We start from the raw sequence: 17553 nt of genomic DNA on the forward strand, positions 1-17553 counted from the left end.
TGTTGCCATCATAAAATGATGAAAAGTGGCACATGACCGCCACGTAAAAAAAAACATGATCAAATTAAAAGTACAAGGTTTGAGATCAAGCTAATTAAATTTAAATTAACACCTAAATCTGTATACAGTGCGTCCCAGACAAAACGAAACCGAGATTTATCGATGAGTTATCATAACTTAATCACAAATACAATAGACAAATGACCTACCATTGTAAAGCTTAGAATCTCTTCTTTCATCTGAAATTACTTAGATTATTTCTCATTCACGCATGAGTGAGCTAAAACAATTTGAAGAGGGGATACCAAAAAGTCATTTGGCGGGCTGTATCTGGGTTTCAAAAAGAAAACCACATTTTAAGAAAAATCAATATCTGCTCTTTAATTTGATACCTCAATTACAGAAAATGGTCAAGAAATAACAAAGTTCTGGTTATTTGAAATAAGGCTTGAATTTCAATAATTTCATAAAATGAAGAGGAGGTTCTACAGGCTAGCGTTCAAACTCACTTGACACTCCGTTTTGTTGACGATCAGCCATGCATTAAGTCTTTTGTTAACCATGCGATAGCTTCTGTGGTAAACCGTCGAAAACACGTTTATTTAACAAAATTATGGAAATACAAGCATTGTTTCCAGTGGCGTACCTAGGATTTTTCACAGGGGGGGGGGGGCAAAACCGTCCGCCAAAAATTTGACAAGCAAAAAAAAAAAAAGGTCTTCAATCACAAATGAAGGATTTCGTACCAGACCAAAATTTGAAGGAAAAAAAAGGTCTTCAAGCTCTTCAGGGGGGGGGGGGGGGGCAAAAAAGGTCTTTCAAGCTTGTCAGGGGGGGGGGCAGGGATACGTCCTTTGCATGGGTTTTGGTTCGTCAGGGGGGGGCAGGTACGCTAGTGATTGTTTCGAGGAAACATAACTTTTTTACTTTTTGGCCATTTTTTGTGATTAAGGTATCAAATAAAAGAGCAGATATTGAACTTTTTAGGCATGTGATTTTCTTTTTGAAATTCAGATACACCCCGCCAAATGAGTTTTTGGTATCCTTTCTTGAAGTTGTTTTTGCTCACTCATGCGTGAATGAAGAATAATCTACCTAATATCAGATGAAAGAGGAGATTTGAAGCTTTAAATTGGTAGGTCATTTGTCTATTGTATTTGTGATTAAGTTATGATAAATCATCGCTTAATCTCGGTTTCGTTTTTTCTGGGACGCACTGTATGTTGGCAGCTAAATGGAATGTGTTAGAGGGAGTGACTTCCACAGCCGAGACGTCATTGGAATATATGAAGATTGATGAAGAGAAGTATTTGACTTTAGGACAATGACTCTGTAGGGGTGGGCATCTTGGAAAATACCCGACATTTTATGGAATTCCGTGCCTTTTATTTCTGAGCTATTACATTTATTCTTACAGTGAAACAGTTCGGTGGTCATTTTATTGGATTCTGTTCGAAGTCATTTTGAGATCGTTACCACAATTTCCATTTATCTTTAACTGATGAAAACAAATATGAATATCCAATTTGCAATGCAGAATATAAATGTATATATGTTTGATAAAAATCAATGAATCTATCTTGTCGTATGAAAATGAGCAGGTAAAGACTAGGTCTGAATTATCATTTTTAAAGGTCAAGTCCACCCCAACAAAGTGTTGAATTGAATCAATAGAGAAAAATCAGACAAGCACAATGCTGAAAATTTCATCAAAATCGGATGTAAAATAAGAAAGTTATGACATTTCAAAGTTTCGCTTATTTTTAACAAAATAGTTATATGAACGAGCCAGTTACATCCAAATTAGAGAGTCGATGATGTCACTCACTCACTATTTCTTTTGTTTTTTATTGTTTGAATTACACAATATTTCAATTTTTACGAATTTGACGATTAGGACCTCCTTGCCTGAACCACAAAATGTTAAAATAATGGAATTCCATGTATTCAGGGAGGAATGAAACTTCATTTCACATGACAATGACGAGAAAATCAAAATATTTCATAATTCATATAATAAAATACAAAAGAAATAGTGAGTGATGTCATCAGTTCCCTCATTTGCATACCGACCGGGATGTGCAAATAACTCTTTTGTGAAATGAAGCGAAACTTTAAAATGTCCTAACTTTCTTATTTTACATCCGATTTTGATGAAATTTTCAGTGTTATGCTTGTTGAATTTTTCTGTTTTTATTCGAATCAAGTTTTTGTTGGGGTGGACTTGTCCTTTAAATACAGGAAGCTAGATGATACAACTATGGCCTTGGTTTTGTTATATTGCGAATGCACTATAGCTTTCTCCCTATCATGCTCTACTTATCATAGATACTTGAGAAGGCATGCTTGTATATGATTTTTAAATCTCTACTTTTTTCATACAAAATTGAGCAGATGAAAATATTCAGTGGTTTATAGCATAGAAAACCGAATGGAAAATGAACTTTTTTGAGAAATTACTCATGAATAAGAGGAGAAAATGAAAGGTTCTTTTGATGAACAGAATGATCTTGATAATATATGCAAAACAAGTCATATATTTCTTGCGTAATTGGAATTTCATATCACTTAATAACATTTGTTTGCTAAAAACAGGTTAATAAAGTAACTAATTCATGTAATTTGAAACTTTGTTAAAAAGTAAACTGTTTAGGTTTATTTCACTGAAGAATTTATACACACTTAGTTTTCAGAAGCATAACACGTTTTAATGTGTTTTTTGTTTCTTCATTATATTGCATTTTCCCTTTGCAGGTAGCTTTTTTAATAATCGGACACAGAAACGTATATCATTTTTTTTGTACGAAAAATAAAAAATGAAATAATCTGAAAATTGACACATTTATATTTAGATGTACATAATATCTTGGAGATATATTTTTTTATTTGCTCGCATCTTGAATGAAACGAAATAAAAATCCTTGTTATTTTATCCTTGAAATATAAATGAATTATGCAAGATTTGCGTGATAGAATAAGAGTAAAATCATGTTTCTTCTGTATGAAGAATGATAAAAGAAAAGAAGATCGAGAATAAAAAAAAAATTGCATTTTTTGCATTCAACATTTTTCAAATCTGCCTACGAATATGTTTTGCTTATTTTATTTTATATTTTTTTCATTAAAAGATGCTTAAAATTGAAGAAAGATGATGTTTTGAAGATGTGTTGGATTGAAAAAAGGGATAGCTTAAAAGTTTTATCCTTTAGCATATTTTTATGTATCCATCATCGTCCTATGTTATCTGAGTTATTTTCGTAATGCTCTTTTCTTTTTGCCTACGTACATTAAACAACCTGTAATTATTATCGCTTGCATATAAATATGCCCAGTTTGTATATTGCGAGTTTTGTGACCTTTTTTCTGTACACCTTATTTAAAAAATAAAAAAAGCTTAGACCTTTTCTATCGAATCATTTTAATGGTGGCATGAAGAACACAATGGCAATGATACTGGCAAACAGTGATGTTTTATTCAACAGCTTTTTATTGTGTCTTTCAGCGACATTGCTTTACATGTTTGTATTTTACTTTTTGGTGGTAACTTTTGTCTTCAACTCTTACTTGTCTTTGTATATAGGAGCATATCATTCAGAATGCTTTAAACTTTGGTACATTATGCAGGAGCCGTGTAGACATTCCGTAACATGTAATAGGCCTAAATTTTCCAGATGTTCCTTTTGTTACAATGGATTCATATATCGATATACGTCTGTTATTTTGATCAATTGCAATGTTCTACTAAAGATAACATTTACAGTCTCTGCTATGTACGCATTTACCTTTGCATTCTTCCGAATATTTGTGCTATGCCGATGAGTATGGATGTTTTCCCAATGCATTCTTTAGATGAGAATAAATTTACTTCCTTGTTTAACAATTCACAACCCCAGTTTCTTCCTAGTCACGGAGATGGTGCAGATAACTTTGAAGAAAGTATTTCTGAACAGCTAAATCGTGAAATGCAATCTCTTTCCGTAACAATCGATCCTAACGACCTTTTATCACCAATATCTGAATCTACATACCTGACTGAAAATGAATTTGTTAAAGAATCTTCCGCGTTTAAAAAAAATATGTCTTTCTTCCAGTTTAATATTAGAAGCCTCTCAAGAAATCTGGACAATTTCAAATCATTTCTTGACAAATTATCTTTTGATTTCTCTGTTATTGGGTTATGCGAAACCTGGCTGACTGATGGAAATTATCCATTACATCTTTTCATGCTTTTAGATAGGTATACATATTTTGGGAATAATCGAAAAAACAAAACCGGTGGAGGTGTGGGATTGTACGTCTTAATCCAGTTTCAAACGAAGTCTTTAGAGGAATTAAATCAAATGTCAAACGTTGCTGAAACTGTTTTTGTTGAAATTATTGTCCTAAGAGGGAAAAATATTGTAATTGGTGAAATTTATAAACCACCTCAAGCAAATCCTCTTGATTTTTTTGAATTACTTGAGGGCCTTTTATCTGCACCAACTCTAGAACATAAAGTATGCTTTATCATGGGAGATTTTAATTTAGATCTCTTGAAATGTAACTCGTGTAATGTATGTCAACAATTTTATGATATAATGCTTTCGAAATCGCTTTTACCTTTAATTAACAAACCCACTCGAATATCTTATGTATCTTCAACCCTTATAAATAACATTTTTACAAATGTTGATCAATGCTTAAGTTCCGGAATTATTATCAGTGATATGTCTGATCACTTCCCCGTATTTACTTTTTTCCCAACCCCCGACCATATCATAGACTGCTCCAGGTCTATGACCCGTAACTTTTCTGAAGACAATTTATACAAATTTAGAGAATGTTTAGCACAAGCCGACTGGTCTCAGGTGTACACAAATTCCGACCCTAATGAAGCATATAATATTTTTGTTAACAGGCTTCTTAATTTGTATAATACCAACATTCCTTTGAAGTCTTCATCTCGGAACTAAAAAAAAAACTCCGAGATCTCCCAGGATCACTACGTCTCTTCTTCGTTGTATTAACCGGAAAAATCGTCTCTTTTATAAGCACAAAAAAATTAAATCAGATCAAAGTAAACGTCGATACTCTTCATATCGTAATACCCTTACTACTTTACTTCGGACCGCTAAAAAGAATTATTTTTCTAGACAATTTGAAGAAAACAAATATGATGTCTCAAGTACGTGGAAGGTGATAAACGATGTTCTAAATAAAAAACAAAATCACCATATATTTCTACAATTATGATCAACAGCTCCGAAAATAGAAATCCAATGTTGATTGCTGAAACATTTAATGATTATTTCATAAATATTGGCCCAAATCTTGCCCGCGGCATTCCAACTTCCGATGTTGATTTTCGATCGTTTTTAAAAGAACCAAACGGTCAATCTATATTTCTTACTCCCATTACTTCTCGTGAAATTATGATCATTGTTAAAGATTTGAAAACTAAAAAAAGCTCTGGGTATGATAATATTACGAATTTTCTTTTGAAGAAGACTATAAATGAAAAAATACAACCGCTAACTTATTTATTCAACTTATCTTTAATAACTGGGGTAGTACCAGAAAAAATGAAAATATCAAAGGTCATACCGATACATAAGAAAGGTAATAAACATGATATTGGAAATTATCGTCCCATTTCGCTCTTAAGCTCTTTCCAAAATTCTTGAAAAAATAATATACTCCCGCAATGTTAATTTTCTATATAAATATAATATTTTATCGAAGGTTCAATTTGGTTTTAGAAAGAAACATTCAACTACCCATGCATTATTGATGTTTATAGATAAAATAGATACATCAATAGACGCCTTTTCTCATACTGTTGGTTTATTTCTGGACTTCTCCAAGGCCTTTGATACAATTAATCATGACATTCTTATTTTCAAATTATCACATTATGGAATACGTGGAAAGGCCTTGGAGTGGTTCAGAAGTTATCTATCTAACCGTCAGCAGTTTGTATGTATTAACAATCAAGAATATCATAAAAAAAACTTATTACATGCGGAGTGCCACAGGGGTCTTTACTAGGCCCTTTATTATTTCTCATTTACATTAATGACTTTCAAAATTGTTCTAATATTATTTCATTCCTTCTGTTTGCAGATGACTCCAATATATTTATCTCTCACAAAAATCCTCAAACTCTCTTACAAACACTAAATCATGAACTGATTTCTGTTCTTAACTGGATACATTCCAATAAATTGTCTCTAAATATCAATAAATCAAATTATATCTTATTCAGTAATACGATCGCTAATTTACCCGGACCTGTATTTTTAAACAAAACATCTTGTTAAGGTTGACATGACAAAATTTCTTGGCGTATATATCGACAGAAAATTAACTTGGAAAGCCCACATTAATCACATTAGTAAAATTATATCCAGAAATGCTGGTGTCATTTGCAAACTTAAGTCATCTTTTCCCACCCGTGTCTTGTTATGTTTATACTCCACTCTAATTTTGCCGTATTTAAATTACGGTATCCTTTCTTGGGGGAACAGTTCAAAACTTCATATAAATAAAATTTTACTTATCCAAAGAAGACTAATAAGAATTATTAATAATACAAGTTACCGGGCTCATTCTATGCCACTCTTTTATTCATGTAATGTTCTACAAATCCATGATCTTTATGCATTTAACCTTGGAATATTTATGTTTCAACTCTCAATAAAAGAATTACCTACTACCGTATCTTCTCTATTTAGAAAGAATGACGAGATTCATAGCTATCCTACTCGTCAAAGTCATTATTATCATCTTCCACGTACTCGTACAGCTTTTTCATTCTAAACAAATGTCTAAACGACAATTCATCGGCTCCCTAGTGTTCCTCTTAACTATTGTCAGTCCACCTCCCTTTGCTTTTTTTCCTTCTTTTTATCTCCTTCTTTCTCTCGTTTTTTTAGGAAATATATATATATTTTTTCTCTCTCTCTTACTCTTTCTTTTCTTGTAACATATTGATATTAAAACAAGTTGACAATTACTTATAATTTTATTAATAGGGAAACTATAAATTACAAGCTCTGCTTTTTAAATAGTTTGCCCTTCATATTCTCATCTTATTGATATATCTGTCTCCAATCCAAACGTTCAATTGTATAACATTTGTCTGATTTATTATGAATTATGGTGATGTATTGTATTATTTTATTATCAATGATTTACTGTTTTTCGATGGACGTTACATTGTATTTGATATTTTATGAGATATGAAAATAAACCAAACTGAACCAAACTGAAACTGAACTGAATATATATATATATATGTATTTGTATACATATATAATATCCTCTTTTAGAGTAGTGCATTATGGGAAATGACAATCGTATGTACTCTACCTAATATCTTGGCTACTCTGGCGTAGTTTCGCTCACTAATATTCGGCCATATTGCTTTCACGCCATCTTCTGCCGTGATAGCTGCTAGTGCATTTACTCCAGACGATAGCGTGCTGCAGGAAGGGATAAATCGAAATATGAAATGATTCATCAATGTTCGGTTTCTTCAATATCTATTTTTTTGTCTTCAAAATTCAGATTTTTTTTAATTCGCTTGGTATCATCCTTCTACGGATAACGAGATTAAAACAAGAACAATCTGAAATTAGACTATTCATTTTTGAAATATAGTTCCATTTTTGAATACACAAGAAAATGTTACAACTGGCGCAATTAATGGTCTCCGAAATAGTGCATTTTTTTCGTGAGACGAAATGGTTGTCAGGTTGCTTCTCCCCTAACCCTCAATCAATAATTGCCCGAGGGTTACAGGACATGGTATTATGAATAACCGTCAAAGAATACCGGTGCTATGAATTTCAAGAGTTTTTAATTTATCATTTCATTCATCTACTTGCTTTTTCTTTTCCTTTTTTTCCTTTAACTTGTTTTCTTTTCCCTTTTTTACGTTGAATGTAAATTGCAAAATATCCTTGTCCTTTTATATACTTGTCAATTTGTATGCAAATATAGAGAATTGAATTGTATATCAGTTAGCCTACCTCAGAGATGCACTGACAACTGATGCTAGAAATACACCAGGCAATCCGGGAATTTCGGCAAACAACTCCATCACAAGGAGAGGCATTATCTAAAAAAATATATATATATTTATAACGAAATTCGATTCCGGAAAGTAGTTTATGGGGAAAATGAAATTTCAATATAAGAGGTGGCAATGAACCGAGATGCAGATCAGCTCTAAATGAAAGGAACTGAACTTAGACCTACGGATAAAGATGTAAACAAGTGTATCCAGTGGGCATTTTATGTAACGATTTTTGTAAGTGTTAAGGAGATCTTACAGCTTTTTCACCAAAGAGAACCTATCTACCCGATAGTTTATATTAAGCAATATATACCTGGTCACGTGACGAGACGACCTTCGATTTCCATGGGTCGCAGTTTACGTAGTAGGCGTACATAACCAATCCAGAAAAGATGCATAGGGCAAATATTATCCCCTTTAAGAGGACCGCGAGGAACAAGGCCCTACAGACATGAAAAGAAAATTTAAATTATTTCGAAACAAGAAAACAGCTGTTGTTTTGTATGTTAACTATTTACTGTTTCGAGCTTATGCATGAACAAAATTTCAACAATTTTTTTCTATTCGGCATCTATATTGCACACGATTTTAATATAATCATAAAGCCAAATATTTTAGTAACCAATACAATAATACATTGAGCAGTGATTTACTTTTTATCATGATTTTTATTTATTGTTTCTGTCTTGTAATTTCACATTTTTTCATTGATTTGTTTATTTATCTATCTTTATATTTATTTATTCATCTATTTTGGTGGGGATTTAAAACATTTCTATGCAGAGCGTTGGCAATAAAAAATGCGCTGGAAATACCATTACCTCACCCTTACCGTGTTTACATGTGATCGGCTTTTGGTTCAGAGCCGCGAGCCGATGCAGAATCGGCTTTTGGGTTTATCTTGCACCGCGTTTACACGCTGCATCGGCTCGCGTGTCAAAAGCCTGAAACGATCCGCGCACCAACAATATACGTCATAATAAAGACAACGCTGGATCCATGCGCTTACATGGACGTCATAATGGTAAAGTAAATTAAATGCGCTTGAATTGCCGATGCAGAATCGGCTTTCTGTTAACACGCAGAAAAAAACCCGATTCTGCATCGGCACGCGGTTCTGAACCTACTACTTTGGTGGTGCAAAATTTCCGATTCTGCACCGAGAGCCGATGCAAGTTACACGCAATGAAAAAGCCGATGCAGCGTGTAAATTGTTGCCCATACGCCTTGTCTCACCTGCTCAATTTTTGGAAGTTACTTACTGTATGGCCCTGGGCTTGGTTCCACAAGCAATAAGGCGTTGAACCTCTATTTGGTTTGGTCTTGCCCCGTTAATGGTACCTCCTATCAACATAGTCCACAGTGTATATAGGATCCTCGGATCGGGGTTCCCCCTAAATAACAGTTAAATGAAAATTTAGAACGGCAGCCTACACTACATCTCTTATTTTTTTTAGCACAATGTTGGCTAAGAAATTAAAACGATCGTTGCAATCGCTGGTTCTGGGGAAGAAAGGAGACGATTGTAATTATAATAATAGACATTTAAAGTAAACCCATCCCACTGCAACAATAATTTGATATATTTTTTCAATTTATTTATTTTATTGAAATATATTTATTCAGGAAAAACACAAGATTTGTATAAAATTTCTTTTTTACATCAGATTCCTTAAAGGTTAAAAAGTTACATCAAAATTCAAAAATCAAAACTGATATAAGAATACGGCCAGCTGCATATAATATGCTAAAAAAATAAGAATGACAATGGCAGTTCGTATCAACGCAATTTATTTATTTGAATAGATGGTTAAATTAAATACATCATAGATATTTGTTGCTGAGCACTATACATAAATGATTAATAAAGAAATTCCTTCAATAATGAATAAACCAAAAATAATGGTTGACAATGATAATGATAGCTATTATGATAATGATGATAATAATTATCAAAATAGTATTTTTAACGACAACAAATAATGATATCAAATTCATGAGATTATATGTGATTAGATAAACCTTTGACAATAAATAATCGAAATTAAAAGTTAAAAAGTGTGATTGCTTGATTATATCAATTAATAAATGAACGTATGTACATGTAATTACAGAGATAAATGAATGCAAATGATTAAATAAGTCGATCATGTAATCACACAAATTTGTATGTTAATCATCTCAAATGGGGAGTTGGTAAAATTGGCAAAAACAATCTTTACTCTAGAAACTGGATCCGATCGCCCTGTTCAGCAATTTGCCAAACTTTGTCGAGACCGCCGACCACCATGGTCCCTTTGATGATGAGGGCGATGACACCGACGATCATGATGATTCCTTGGAGGGTGTCTGTCCACACGACTGCCTTCAAACCACCCTGCACACATGCAATGTACAGTGCGTCCCAGAAAAAACGAAACCGAGATTTAGCGATGATTTATCATAACTTAATCACAAATAAAATAGACAAATGACCTACCAATGTGAAGCTTAGAATCTCCTCTTTCATCTGATATTAATTAGATTATTCCTCATTCACGCATGAGTGAGCAAAAAAAATTGAAGGAAGGATACCAAAAACTCTTTTGGCGGGGGGTATATGAATTTCAAAAAGAACATCACATGTCTTAAAAGTTCAATATGTGTTCTTTAATTTGATACCTCAATTACAGAAAATGGTCAAGAAATAACAAAGTTCTGGTTATTTGAAATAAGGCTTGAATTTCCATAATTTCATTAAATTTAATATCCAATCAAGTGTGACCGAGTTAGAACAATGGACTCTCAATAATAATATGAAACTGAATCCCAAGAAATGTTCAAGTATGACAGTAACGTTCATGCGTAACCCTCCTCTGCCAATCATTTTATTAATTGAGGGTCAAGAAATTACTCAAACAGATTGTATAAAGTTACTAGGGGTTAATATACAGAGTGATCTTAAATGGTCTTCACATGTAAATGAAATGGTAAAGAAGGCAAACGTGAGACTGCACATGCTGCGAAATCTAATCAGGTTTCGACTGCCAATTGACGATTTGGTTAAAATCTATGTTTCTTACATTCGACCGGTGCTCGAATATTGCGCTCCCGTGTGGAGCTCGGGCTTAACTTCTACCCAAGTTGTTCAAATTGAACGTATTCAGAAGCGCGCGTGTCGCATGATTCTAGGATTTCAGTACATTTCCTACGAGAATGCTCTCCAGCGGTGCCGTTTGCCCACTCTGAGTCACCGCAGGGAATGCCTCTGTCTCAGCTTCGCGCAGAGACTCTTGGGTCCTAGCGCGAGGTTCAGACATTGGCTTCCCCATACACGCGGTGAATCACACTCTAAGAATCTCAGAAACAATAACAAATTCACCGAATTGCAATGTAAAACTGTTAGGCATAGAAATAGTCCTTTGCCATATCTAATCCGACTATTGAATGCTCACTGTAATTAATATATTTTCAACCACATGTAGTGAATCAGCTTGCAGTGCATGCGTCTTTCTAATTCTCTCATCCTTTTTTTTTTTTTTTTTTTTTTTTTTATCCACTTAATAAGTTTCCATCTTCTCTCTTAATTTGGTCTACATTTCTGTCTGTTCTTCGTTTTTTTTTCTTTCTTTTGGTTTCCTATTTCATTCTTTTCTTTTCCTCTCTTTTTCCAGTTTTCATTAACTTAATTCTTTTAATAATTACTAATGTTTTTTTTTTTCTACTCTGTTTTTTTTTTTTTCGTTTCTCTCTCCCCTCCATTTACTCATCTCTTTCTTTTTTTTTCTCTCTTTCTATCTCTCTTTCATTCTTTCCTTCTTAAGCTCCCTTTCTTTCTTTCTTTCTTTCTTTCTTTCTTTCTCTCTCTTCCTAGCTCCATTTCTTTCTTTTCCCTTCTCTTCCTAGCTCCATTTCTTTCTTTTCCCTTCTCTTCCATTTTATCCCTTCTACTTAGCCTTTTATCTATCTATATCTATCTCTTCTTTCTATGCCTCTTTTTAACTTTTCTATATGACGCATTGCTAAGAATTCATATTTTAAGACTGTTTTACGTGCTTTTGTCTTGCCCTTGGTTACAGGATCCATTTCACAGGCCTCTGTAGCTGTACATTAGGTTCATTTACATGACTGGAGTTACGTTGTTTTGTAAATTCTCAAATTTTATATAGGAAGTGCAATCAATTAATAACGTATCCATCTGTTGTACACTCGCAATCTCTCTTTATGACAATCTGTCTTTTTTTTACTATCTCAATTCACCTCGTTGCTTTTCTCCTTCCTCTCTCCCTTTTTCCCTTCATTTCTCTCTCTTTGATTTTCGCTCAATTTCCCTCTCTTTCTAATTCCTATTGTAATTCGCTCTGTCCTTTGCTTTGAGTAAACAACTTAAGATGATGAACCATATTATTTCATTATAACTTTTTTAATCAGGTTATCACGGGAAAGAAAAAAAACGAGTCTTGCCATTCAGATGTGAATTCTTAATTAATCTGTACGATTTTTTTTTTTTTTTTTTTTTTTTTACAACATTTTACAACAAATGCATGTACTATCAGTATCAATTTATTATCTAATTTAATTTATATCGTGATATAAGTGTATTTAAGATGTAGAATTTGTGTAAATTCAGTTGTTCTTTGTTTGATATTGATTGTATTTTTTATGTAAATGATTGTAAAGGGTAATGCAATTCGGCTTTTCGGCCGCTATAGACACCCTTGTTGAATTAAACCGTTTTAGATAAAAAAATAAAAAATAAAAAATAAACTGTTTTCACCGGTTTCCCACAGAAGCTATCGCATGGTTAACAAAAGGCTTAATGCATGGCTGATCGTAAACAAAACTGAGTGTCGAGTGAGTTTGCACGCTAGCCTGTAAAACCTCTTCATTTTATGAAATTATTGAAATTCAAGCCTTATTTCAAATAACCAGAACTTTGTTATTTCTTGACCATTTTCTGTAATTGAGGTATCAAATTAAAGAGCAGATATTGAACTTTTTTAAAATGTGGTTTTTCTTTTGAAAGCTAGATACAACCCGCCAAATGACTTTTTTGGTATCCCCTCTTCAAATTGTTTTTGCTCACTCATGTGTGAAGGAGAAATAATCTAATATTAGATGAAAGAGGAGATTCTAAGCTTTACATTGGTAGGTCATTTGTCTATTTTATTTGTGATTAAGTTATGATAAATCATCGCTAAATCTCGGTTTCGTTTTTTCTGGGACGCACTGTATAGAGAAAGAGAGAGAACAATGGAATGCCTAGCTTAAATCAAGTTTCCCCAGAGCTATCTGCCCTTTTTTGGAAAAAAAATGGTAATGCCGAAAACATGTCTCTGCCGGGAATCGAACCCAGGCCCCCAGCTTTGAACACCGGTGCCTTAACCACTAGACCACAGAGACGGGTTAGTGGCGGTGCCGGGTAAAAATGGCAGAGGCAAAAATGGCAGAGGTAAAAATGGCAGAGGTAATAATGGCAGAGGTAAAAATGGAAGAGGTAAAAATGGCAGAGGTCATAATGGCAGAAGTAAAAATGACAGAGGTAAAAATGGCAGAGGTAATAATGGCAGAGGCAAAAATGGCAGAGGTAAAAATGACAGAGGTAAAAATGGCAGATGTAATAATGGCAAAAGTAAAAATGACAGAGGTAAAAATGGCAGAGGTAATAATGGCAGAGGCAAAAATGGCAGAGGTAAAAATTACAGAGGTAAAAATGGCAGAGGTAATAATGGCAGAGGTAATAATGGCAGAGGTAATAATGGCAGAGGTAAACATGGCAGAGGTAATAATGGCAAAAGTAAAAATGGCAGAGGTAATAATGGCAGAGGCAAAAATGACAGAGGTAAAGATCATGACATGCTAGATCAGCAAGGAAAAGATATAGCCTTTCATATTAATATCAGTAATAATTATTGACCTTGAATGGACTCCTATCGACAAAATGAGTATTATGAACTGATAAGATATTATTTGGATTTTTTCATCATTTCAGGTCGATACTTTATTGTTGATATTACTAAACTTAAACACTTTCATGCCAAAATGATTTCAATTAGTGAGTGATGAAAGGATTTATCTTTGCCAGTTCGTATAGTAGAACAGCACTTCATCACATACATATACCAAACGAACTGTAATGTAAACACCAATGTGCACTACCATTTAAGGCGACCGCACACCTTACGATTGGTCTGTGACCCGATTTCAGAAAAAAATGTAGTAGAATTCGATGCTAATATTGAGACTTGGAATATCTTACTGTGTAATGTTCTAAATCATACCTTTTTTCAAATCTGTAATTATGCTATCATTCTTCTTAGAATAAAATCGAATTAAATATCGTAATGACGTCACAGCAGTCGTACGATTGGGCTACGATTTGAAACTAATTTGGCATTACTCCAAAATAAAGGCTTGCTATCTTTCAAAATGGTTATATTAGTATTCTTTCAATTAATTTTAACCTCAAATAAAATGATATGTTCCATTTACATTTTCAGAAAATGAGCAAAATGCGATTTGTTCCAAAATCGGATCGCGAACAGTCGTAAAGTGTGCGGTGACCTTAACACATTGAAATAGACGATTTCGGGATTTTTTGAACCACTTACATAACTTGGATAACACAAAAATAACAAAACGTTCTGCAATAAAAGTAATTTTTCATATTTCAACATCATGATATGGATCCGAATAGATATTGATATGATACGTATATAGTTAAATGTAAATTATATGATAGCAACTAGTGTTCATTTTTTCAGAGTAATACCTCATTGCAGCTAGTCCAAGTGGATATCAGGTTCTTTATTATGGTAACGGGTACCGCATGAATTTTGAAATGTGTAGCGAATCAGGGATTTTAATTCATAGGTGTTTCTTAGGTATCATTCTATCGACCAGTTTTGTAGGAGAAATTCACCCTGACGACTGGTTTACTGTAAAAATAGCAATGAAAGTATATTGGTGAAGGTTTGCAGAAAACCCATCAAAGATTAAGAAAGTTATTAGAAGTTTGAGTTTTTGATCTGTGACATCATATACTAGTAAATACCTCGTATTTTATGCACCAAAATTTCTACTTTTCATTTGTTTTAATCAGTGGTTCATGATGGCTAAGAAAAAATCTTTCAGGAGCGGATGTGAAATTGTTTGTATGTTAATATACTTAAGGTACAATTAAAATCATTTGCATTTTTTTAAAATGACATTTCATTGACATTTTGTTATTACACTATATATGGAGAAAGCTGCTCGCAAATTAAGTCCCCAAAATTTGAGTAGCTTTTTAAATCTTTGATGGATTCCCTAAAATCCTCACCAAAATCATTTAAATAAACCTTATGTCAATTTCCCCTGTAATGAATTAAGTACAATATTTGGGATCCAAAGTGTTCTTCAAATTTTAATATTAGAAGAGCGATTTGACATGAGAAGGTCGTGCATGTAAGTCCAGGAAAAAATACCAAGTCAAGTGTTATTATTTCTACCTCTGCCATTTTTACCACTGCTATTTTTACCTTTGCCATTCTTACCTCTGCCATTTTTACCTTTGCCATTTTTACACCGAGCCTTAGTGGCTAGGGCGACCCCGATCCAACTGACCGACAGATAAACAGATTTTCGACACTATACCAATTATAGCTTCCTTTGTCGGATCACTCGGATGTAGGTGGATTTTGAACAATGACAAGCCGCCATTATTATCTTCATCCATTCCTTTCACAAAATATTTAAATAAAAGAGTTGCCAACGCTGTTGTATATGTATAATTTCACACACACATATATATATATATATATGAGTGGGAATCATTCTTTAAAGCGAAATACCGATCTCTGTAATATAATACATTTGGGGCGCCATAGTCTAGTTGTTATGATTTTCGTTTTTTAATCAGAGGGACGTGGTACGAATCCCAGCCATGGCGTGTTTTCCTTCAGCAAGAAATTCATCCACACTGTGCTGCACTCAACCCAGGTGTGGTGAATTAGTACCCGGCAGGATTAATTCCTTTAATGCATGCTAGAGCTAAACCCGGGGTAATAATAAGAAAAGAGATTAAAATCCATTTTAATGTAACATGTAACATGTGTTTGACCTTCACCTTTTCACACAAATTTCTCATTTCCCTCTTTTTCAAGAGTATTCAACACATTCTTTTCATGAGAAAAGTTCAGTTTTCATCATGATGATCATATTGATCTCAATAAACATGGTAATTGTATTGGTAAGCATGCAAATCAGAGACATATCACCTAATTCGTCCTCATGACGAATGAAAATTATAGTTATTATGTATCTTTTTTGCAACACTCCGCAAACTGCTCTTATTTATTTGTGAAATACTCCTGGATGCTTACCACTGATGTATAAAATATACACACTATTCCAGTCGAAAGGATACATGTCCACATATCAAATCCAGTAACTATGGCAACCAAATGATAGAATAAAATAAAAGGAAAATTAATGGAAGTAACACGTTGGATTTTTTTTCTATTTTTTGAGGGGGGGGTAATGATTATTTGCTAGCTATTTTGCCCCTTTTTACATTGAAACTAAAATATTTTATGGGGATAATTATTCATTTAGCTAGATGATTGGCAACATAATCGCCATCCAAATACATGCATTGTTAATAGGGGTCTTAATCACACGATTATACTACAAACAATAATGCATTATGGGTAAGGCTCTTGGCAAGTTTTCAGGAGTTGATTGTTGTTTATTTTGAGTAGTTACATATACAAGGCAGTCAGTTAAAATTTGCTTTAAATTGAGAGGTGTGCAGTTTAAAACATAAGCACACCAAGAAAATGAAGAAGACATACCTGCATTCAACGCTATCGCAGGCGTGTAGACCACAGATCCCAAATAGAACAGCTGTACCGTGACAAGTATGGTAAGGCGAAAATCAAAATGAGCGTATGATTACATAATAGTATCTTACGAACAAAATGAAATATATAGAGGGAAATGGAAAAAGAATAACTCTTTTACTACTACTACTACTACTACTACTACTACTACTACTACTACTACTACTACTTCTAATAATAATGATAATATCAAAGATAATTATAATATAAATAAGGATAATGATAACAAAAATAATGATAGTAATGATAAAACAATAATAATTACAGTATAAACAATAATAATTATAATAGTAATAATAATGAAAATAATAATACTGACAGTAATATTAACAATGGTGATGATAATAGTGGCAAATTGTTGAGCGCACACTGTGGCAGAGGAGTTCCGACACTAGCAAACACAACAAAAATTTATACCCATTTTTTTGTTTTCAACAGCTGATTTTCCAAACTTTAGTTTCATCCCCCTATAAAGATGGGTCTCCCCTCACCATACTACTTTAGATACACCTCGGCATGATGTGCACCTCTCCATGCTCAAACAAGCCTACGCCCTTGAACCCAGGAACGATGTTCTCTCGTTCACATACCTTCCGAAAACAATTAATGTGTAAAACATAAATATGTTACACT

The 17553-nt window shown here is 33.4% G+C and overlaps 1 protein-coding gene across 1 annotated transcript in view; it reads right to left on the reverse strand.

The window, feature by feature from the left end:
* LOC129263956 (sodium-coupled monocarboxylate transporter 1-like) overlaps positions 1 to 17553 on the reverse strand; it is a 35540-nt gene that overhangs the window by 12488 nt on the left and 5499 nt on the right. The window contains exons 4-10 of the mRNA XM_064101284.1: positions 16873 to 16924; positions 16402 to 16469; positions 10282 to 10436; positions 9322 to 9453; positions 8373 to 8502; positions 8013 to 8101; positions 7351 to 7463 (exon numbers count right to left, since the gene is read on the reverse strand). Of these exons, the coding sequence (XP_063957354.1) occupies positions 7351 to 7463; positions 8013 to 8101; positions 8373 to 8502; positions 9322 to 9453; positions 10282 to 10436; positions 16402 to 16469; positions 16873 to 16924 (739 nt within the window). The remainder of the gene's footprint in view (positions 1 to 7350; positions 7464 to 8012; positions 8102 to 8372; positions 8503 to 9321; positions 9454 to 10281; positions 10437 to 16401; positions 16470 to 16872; positions 16925 to 17553) is intronic.

Source organism: Lytechinus pictus, chromosome 6, assembly GCF_037042905.1.
Source record: "Lytechinus pictus isolate F3 Inbred chromosome 6, Lp3.0, whole genome shotgun sequence".
Lineage (NCBI taxonomy): Eukaryota > Metazoa > Echinodermata > Echinoidea > Temnopleuroida > Toxopneustidae > Lytechinus > Lytechinus pictus.